Genomic DNA, 8,486 nt, shown 5'->3' on the forward strand with positions numbered 1-8,486 from the left:
TCCAAAATCATGTACTAAACATTGCTGAGAACTAATTTTTCCCTTTTCATTATAGGTTTCATAGACCGTAAAAACAGAGTGTTCCACCGTCTTCAAAACGTAACTGAAAAGAACCACAAGTGCTGGTATTGCTCATCTCTCTGTTACATACAATGTAAATCTTCTAAACTGCCTTTTTAAAATAAAATAAAACAGAAGGAAAACAATGTTTTCCTCTGCTGGGTAGAACTACCTGTTGGCACAGCATTCGGCAACCGAAACCACCTATGGCAAAAAAATGGCAAAAGATGGCACTTATATTTAAACCCATGCTGTGTGGATTCCTTCATACACCCCCAAGACCTGCTGTTCATTCATATTGTCTTTTCTTCAGTGATCTGCTAATCCACATCAGGCATTTTTTCATCTGACTCCAAAGAAAGCTGAAGTCCTTGGTGTTGTCTTGGGCATAAACACATTGGACAAAATCTCAAACAAGGCCTGTCGTCCTTCTGGGTCAGTCCTACTGAACACTTCTTTCTGTCTGAGAGCACCTTAGAAAGATGAGAGGGGATACAAAGACCCACTCTGAGGAATCTACCTGTCTTTGGCAATTTTCAAGCATCATCCCTGGAGGACCTCTGGCTGGCTGTCACACATTGATTTTGTGAGGGAAACGTAAGGAGGATTCCTCACCATCCATCTCTTTCATTCAGTGGACTCCTTTGCTGCAGAAAACAATTTTTGAAATTACTCCAACTACAAGGATACTTGGTAACAAATTTATTGTTACCACCAGAACAGGATGGGTTGCCTAATACCTGGTATGGGTACATGCTGTCATTTTTCTCTGTGTGGCATGGTAGCTCTGCATATATGGCACACTAATGTCCTGCAGATGTTACCAACCCTGAAAAAAGCCTCCTTAAGCTACTCCCCTCCAGCATTGTTGGACTACAACTCCCATAAAACCCCCAGCCAGCACTGGAGTTGTAATCCAACACAGCTGGAAGGCATTAGGTTGAAGAAGGCTGCTAGAAGGTTCAAGGCAGAGACATAAACTCAGTGGTAGGGCCAATTTTACTTTGTATGCATGAATTTTTTTTTGAAAGCAGGGACTTCTGCTAAATTGAACACTACCTGTTGTAAATAACAAAATATACTTTTATGAGTGGTTCAGCAAGAAGCTGAGAACCAAAACATTTGGTAAAAGCCTAGAGGTGGGATTGTCTTTTTTGGGTTTCATTTCTTTCAGGATACTGGTTCCTCTTTTACCTAAGTAATCCTAGCACATTGGAAAGCATTATGGGTCCAGTCCATCAAAGCACTTTGATTAATCCTCATTGTATTTGAGTCAGATGAAGTATATCTGAGTATGCCTTGTAGCCACATACCTGACCCTCTTTCATCAGCTAAGCCCTTATCTATGTTCATCCCAAGCAGTTATGGTGATTATGGCTCCAGTTCATAGTCTTCTCCACTGCTGGAAGAAACTTAATCATGCTTGGTCCAAATTGTTCATACTTTGATTATAGCCATTGTTAAGTTAATCATGCTTGATTTGATTGATTTCAGCAATTTTAGTGGGTTTTAAGATTGATTAAGGGTCAAACTACACATTATTCTAAATCTTATTTGTCGTCCCAGCTAGAGGAGACCCATTGAATCAATTTTTGAATGGTGTGTCAACAGTTATGTAAACTCCACTCATTTTGTATGGCCTACTCTAGCAGACACTATCCAGGCCAGTAGATTAAACACACACGGTATGCTGCTTTGAGCCAGTTTCTTACGCTAAAGTAGATGTGTACAGCCCTGACCTGCATAGTTTGGACTCAGTGCATGCAAGTGTAGGGTTAAACCTTCCTCAACTGCTTTTTTATTTTAAAAAAAGTAGGCAGGAGAGGGGAGATTTAAAAAGTAAGAAAAACCACCAGTGGTGCCAAACCTAGCACATTTCCCCTACACAAACATTGGGCACATTCTAGGTTGAGGCTGCCTAGGTTACTCTAGACTAAGGAAAAACAGGAACCCAAGTGTACACTATGCCTGAATATTATTGTTCATTTTAACTAGAGTAGACCTATTAAATCAATGGGATTTCTATATGTTTTGATGTCATTCAGCATTTGATTGAGAGAGTCTGGTTTGAACTAACCAATAATATACAGGCCTATGTGTTCAACACAACATGTAATTTGACCCTCACTCTGGATCCAGCCCACAATCTTGATAATGAATACTGACTTGTACAGTATTAGAAAATATGTTCAGCAAAGCATTGCTTTTCATTTAGAGCAGAACAGCTGGCAACCTACCTTCTCTCTTTGGCCTATGAAAAAACTCAAGATAGAATTGCTTTCAAGAAAGGGCAAACTGTATCATATTGTAACTATCTTGAGTTACAAAAAAACTGTTCTTCACTTCTTGTGTTTGTCCAGAGCAAGAGGCAGGAAGGTGACATTAAACATTGGGAGCTGAGTCTGAGATTAGTTTCAAAACTATGGGTTACTCACTCTAAAATTATCTGGAGAAAATGGCATTGCTCCTACCACCAAGAGTTTCCTGCCCATAAATAAGTAGGCACATACCTCAGATGCAGAGTTCCAAAATCACTGTTTAGAACTGTAATTCATTCGCCTTTTTGTTATTCTAGGATTGGTGTGTGTAACCCTAATCTAGATTAAGACCAGTACATGTGGGTGGAGAGGGTTTAAGCCTTTTCTCTTGATTTTTTTTAAAATTGGGCATTCCACTTGCTTAATTCCTGCTTACAGTGGCACTTGTACTCTTTACACTACATACATTAGTGTAAAGTTACATAAGTTGTTCCTATTTTCCACAGTACAAGGCTGGTTAGCATGTGGTGGCTGAGATCCTGCATTGTGATAATAACTACAGAGCTCCATCATCATGGTGCTTGCCCCCAACCTATCTTTGCAGCCTTAGACATTTAGTAGGTGATGGAATTAAGAACACTGGGAAACGACAATAGGCGTCTTGTTAGTCACAATACTGAAATTTAGACTTCTGACCTTGGAACTCTTTCCCATTAACATTTACTATTGTAGTACCATTGCCACAGTCATAAATGCCCCTGAAACCCACTTTGAAATCTAACCAGCTACACCAAGGGATGCAGTTCTGCAGCACTGGTAAGCAGGGTGCTGAAGGATGATGCATCTAGCCTCCTTCCACCACTGAGCTGTGCTGGGTTGAAGAGTTGGGGCAGGACCCTGCAATAATGGTCCCTACTTCTGCTCATTTCCCAGCATTCTGATCTTCAGAATCTCAGCAACACTTTGGTTGGGGCACTGTCAGGCTGTGAAGGCAGGTTTTTGGGGTCATCATTGACCATTAATGATCATAGATATGAATCCCCAGCAGTTAGGATATTGTACATTCACCTTACAGTATTGTAACTGCTGAAAAGGATGTCCATTGATGTTTGTTTTAACTCATAGAGCTACATCTGCTTAAAGAAATAACAATAATCTCAGAATTGCTCGATGGGAAAAGACTTCTGAACAGCCTTTATGTATCCAAATTCTTATTCTGTTTGTCACAGTTGTGAGGCAGCATGCCATGGCCTTAATCCAAATGTTTTGTGGGCCTGTTGTCTTCTGTTAAACTTGGCTTCTTTTTGGAAGAACCAGGAGGAATTTTTCCCTCCATATATGAGGGACACCAAAGTGTTCGTATGTTTTTTTTTTGTCCCTCCCAATTAAAAAAAATGATAGCTACAATTATTCTGGTAGAACTTTCGCTCTACGCCAATAGGAGATTGCCAAATACTGTAGTAAAACACAAACCCTTCTACAAAAAAAGTATATCAGGTGACTGGTTTATAAATGGATTTGTTGTTAATACAAACATGCACCTGTAAAAACTCCAGCAATTATCATGAAAGATTATTTCATGGGAAGGAATGTTTAGAAAGAGTTACCAATTATTCTGTTCTACTTGAGACAGCAATGCAGTTGACTGAAGGAAATCGAGCATTTATTCCCCTTCTATATTTCATCCCAGATTAATTTCTAGATAGAATACTGTATAAATCACTTTTGATCAATGGTTCCAAAAATTAGGTCCTGCGGGTGTTTTGGGACTTCCAGAAGCCCCAGTCAACTTGACCAACAGTCAGGGCTACTGGGAGCTAAACGTCAAAACACCTGGGATACCAGAGTTTGGGAAACACTGGTTTAGCTCTACTTTGCATTCTCCATTTCAAGTTTTAGAATCCATTCTATTTGGGAGCATTTTCACCATATGTCCCCCCCCCCAATCACTTCAAAATCTGGGGCTCAATCCAAAGATATCCACAGGCATGACTTATGCTAACAGGATATTTCATCGACTATGCCCATTTTTGGCCTACATTAAGATGCCAATACTCTGGCTTATGGTGGATAGCCACACTGTATTGTTATTGTGTCCACTAGCAAATTTGGAAATAGATCTGTGAGTCCACTTTGCCAACCCATACCACCTTCCTTTGTCTGCATAAAGAGGGGTGACCTTGCACAAAAGGGAAAGGGGATTTGTTGCTTTTTTCTGGCATACAATCCGATCCCTAATAGCTTGTGAGTGCACAAATGTGTTCTAAATGCTCAATGTTTCTATCATAAACAGAAGGAAAGCACTGTTGCACCTGCTTCTGCAAAGGATCAAGTAAATTAAATTATGTTTTCTTTCCAATGTAAAACAATGGTATATCCAGATGCTTCTATATGACAATTGGCTTACTTCTCAGGGTTGAATATGGTGCGTTCTTTCGGAAGCAAATGCAATCAGCTAAATGTTGTATTCTTCCTCCGTCGGATGACCAGAAACTAAGTGCAGTCTACTCTACTGAAAGCACCTAATGCAACCTTTTCCCCCGCTGAAATCTATGAAACTGGCAAAAGGACTGTTTTCCAGGTGTTTTGGTGTCAGTCCTTTTCAACAGGATTTATGTGGGAGACCTTTCATTTATTTGTCCAAGAAAAAGCCTCATTTCTGGCTTGAGCAGCGAACTTTTGCATTTACGTGAAATATCCCTCTGTTATTCAGAATTATTATTACAGTGCTACCTCGGGTTACGAATTTAATTCGTTCCGCGGCGCCGTTCGTAACCCGATACATTTCGCAACCCGAAAAGGCGCTGGAAAGCCGCTAGCCGCGGCTTCCGATTTGAATTTCGCGCCGAAATTAATTTCGTAACCCGAAAAATCTTTCGTAACCCGGAACAGTTTTTTCCAATGTAACTTTTTCGTAACCCGGAAATTTCGTAACGCGGTGAATTCGTATCCCGGGGTACTACTGTATTCATATGCAGGTGAAGGTTATTGCACACACCTCTACAACTTCCCTTACTTGAACAAAACATTCTCCACTCAATATTCATGAAAGGGTAGTGATTATAAAGGGCGCAAATGTTGTAGTTGGAAATGGCAAACAACGGTTGCAAATTATTTCCATATCCAACTTATTTATCCAGCTTAACTTTGTTGTTGGCTAAACAGAAAGACAAAAAAAGGAGATGAGGGTTACTTGCCAGTGCATCTCAGTTATCCTGGAACCACTGCATTTTCCAGTTAACTCTCCAAGTCAAGTGTATGTACATAGTTTTGTCTTTGTATAGGAGTGAATGTGGTGACAGTCAAGCCTGTGATCTTCCAGTATTGTAATTTAACAGATTATGGCTGTATGGAATACAAAAAGAAAATGTAAATACCTAGAGGAAACACTAAAACTGAAATCTCTACATCCTAAGGTTTTGTACATATTGAAACTGCATGGTATTTAAATTGTCTCCGATGTATGCAGTTTCTTTAAAAAAATTTAAAAGAAAAAAATTCTGGTCTTGTTTCTTTTGTTAGTGGTGCCTTTGCAGTAGGATGGGTAAGAATTTCTTATAGGGTAAGAAATTCATTCCTGCTTGTTGATTATAAGGATTTACCAACATTTTCAATATTTGTTCATATTTCAGATGGAAGAACAGTCCAAGATGATCAGTGGATTAGAGCATATCGGCTGCAGTTTCAGGAAAGGGGATGCAAACACAGTTAGTGTCTCAAAGTGAAAATTCAGGCCAAGAAAAGAAAGTGGGTAGACTTCACAATCACAGCTACAAGTGTTTAACCCAGAGTTACACATCCATAACTGATCCATAACATTCAGGACTGGAGCAGTACTGTAGAGAACATGTAAGGATCCTTTCCCCAGTCCTGGCTTACTGGGCGAACAGATCTCCATCACTCATGGTGGCTTGCCGATGAAGCAAGATTGTGAGGAGGGTGCAGCATGGAAACACTACATACTTTACTTAACTAAGTAGCTGATCTAGAATCTGGGCTAGCACTTTTTCACACTGTTCAACATAACCTGCTTTACAAGTGCCTTCCTACATAATTGAATGTGCTGCACACAAGGTAGCAATGGCCACCTGCTTAAAGGATTGTAAATGGGAATTGTGTCAATTCACAGAGAAGTGGTCTATCTGGGGCTGTTAATAATGTCTAATAATGTTTCAGTGGTGGCCGCTCAGAGCAGTTCTGTGTGGTGGACTACAACTCTCACCAACCTCAGATGGCATGATGAGCTGAGGATGGTTGCAGTATGGAATCGCCTCATTCCAAGGCATTTGTTGAATGCCATTTGTTAAACCTTTATTCTGGCCCTCATATCACTATAGTGGGGTGCCCAGCTCAAGATAATCTTGCTGCAGCTCCATCCTGCTTCATGCCCCTTCTATGGGTATCTGCCTGGCTCCTAAAGGAAACAAAATGTCAGTCCGATAGAAGCTATGTTCTTCTGATTAAGGGAAGAACCCTCTCAGACTCTTGGAGGGTGAAGGGAGAAGAGATAAAATCTGTCACTATTATTTGAGAGCTAGCATGGCATAATTTGAACACTGACTGACAGCTCTGGAGAACGGTTTGAATTCCCACTCAGCCATGGAAATGCACGGGATGACCTTGGGCAAGTCACACTATCTCAGCCTTAGAGGAAAGCAAAGGCAGACCCCCCTCTGAACAAAATTTGCCAAGAAAATTCCATGAGAAGTTTGCCTTAGTGACAATAAGAAACAGCTTAAAGGCACACAAAAACAGCTACTGTATGTTCCTTCCTATATACATCTCCACCTCTTAAGAAATCTACAATTCAGGGCCCTGGCTCAATTAGAAAATCTCAAAACTGCTGTTAAGCTATTGATTTTCATAACTTGCTGAACTTCCATCCAAAATCTTCTTGAGTTGAACTGAGTTTCTGCCAGAGGACTTTCTTCCACAGCACTTCACTGTTATAGATAAAAAAGCATGCTGTAGAATTAATAACACATTGCACAGAAGGAAATGCTTTTTTAAAAAAAAAATTCTCATTTATTGCATATACAACTGAATGATTAGAAATGTACTTGCTGCTGACATTTCCTTGGCGGCATTTGAATGACTTCTCGGCAGTACAGACGGCTTCCATCACCATTTACTTCCTATTGTTCCTCGAGCAGCTCAGTGCTGCCCGCTTATCTCACTGCAGCAATTTCAGGTTAGCAGCTGAGTGCCCTACAAGAAAGGTTCTCTTCTTATTTTAAAAAAGAAAAAAGTCTGACACTTTGGTTTTAAATAGTTTTTCACGCTGCAGCTCTGCTGATGGAAGAAAATAAAATCTTTACACAGTTCAAAGACCATAGATGTTGATTCATTTTCAGGAAAGCATCCATTGACCACACACTTGATATTTACTGCCTTCATCACAAAGTAATCAGCATTTTAAGCATATTGGATGGAAGAACTGTGTACATTCTAACTCTCTAAGAATGCAATCCAGCATCCCTTCAATGTACCATGCAGATATATTCTACACAAACCCCATACAGAACAACAGCAGCACTGCACAACACATGCCAATGACTAGGCTTCCCAGTGAGCAATGTGCAGTGCACAAGACACAATGCACAATATATAATGTGCAACTGAAATACAAATGTACAATCAAAACATGCCGAAAAGGCACTGAAAGACATGTTTGCTCAATTCTGCTTTTGCTGCTATCAGTGGAATACACACATACACGTGTATGTACCTAATAGGATGCCAGCCCAACTACAGTATATTCCAAATTAAAATAAATACATCCTTTGGTTCCTAAAGTTGAAGTCCAGGTCAGTATTCTGTTAGTGACAGGCAACATGGTGTTGTGAGTTGAGCTCTGGACTACAACTCGAGATCAGAATTTGATTCCCACTCAACCATGGAAACCCACTGGGTGACCTTGGGTGAATCAGTCTCAGCCCCAGAAATCGCCATGACAGATTCACCTTAGGGTCAGCATAAACCGGAAACAACGTCAAGGTACACAACAACAATGATAATTCTGCTAGCAACATCAATTCACTTTAACTGCTTAACCATCAGAATCAGTTACTTGAGAAAAAAATAAGGACTGCATAATCTTTAACAGCAGTATTATTATTATTATTATTATTATTATTATTAACCTTTATTTATAAAGCGCTGTAAATT

The 8,486-nt window shown here is 40.0% G+C and overlaps 1 protein-coding gene across 10 annotated transcripts in view; it reads left to right on the forward strand.

Annotated features, from left to right (window-relative positions):
• LOC149317052 (phosphatase and actin regulator 1) overlaps positions 1-7,613 on the forward strand; it is a 322,885-nt gene extending 315,272 nt beyond the window's left edge. For 9 of the 10 annotated variants that reach the window (XM_089516735.1, XM_089516736.1, XM_089516733.1 and 6 more), the window contains one exon: positions 56-5,793. In XM_089516735.1, coding sequence (XP_089372861.1) covers positions 56-71 — 16 coding nt within the window. In that variant the 3' untranslated portion in view covers positions 72-5,793. Of the gene's footprint in view, positions 1-55; positions 5,794-5,950 lie in introns of those variants that run through there. The other variant, XR_016280563.1, reaches the window with a different exon arrangement.
• The last annotated feature ends 873 nt before the right edge of the window (positions 7,614-8,486 follow it).

Source organism: Sceloporus occidentalis, unplaced genomic scaffold (genome assembly GCF_023333645.1).
Source record: "Sceloporus occidentalis isolate IW3139 unplaced genomic scaffold, rSceOcc1.0.p SCAF_3, whole genome shotgun sequence".
In the NCBI taxonomy this organism is placed as follows: domain Eukaryota; kingdom Metazoa; phylum Chordata; class Lepidosauria; order Squamata; family Phrynosomatidae; genus Sceloporus; species Sceloporus occidentalis.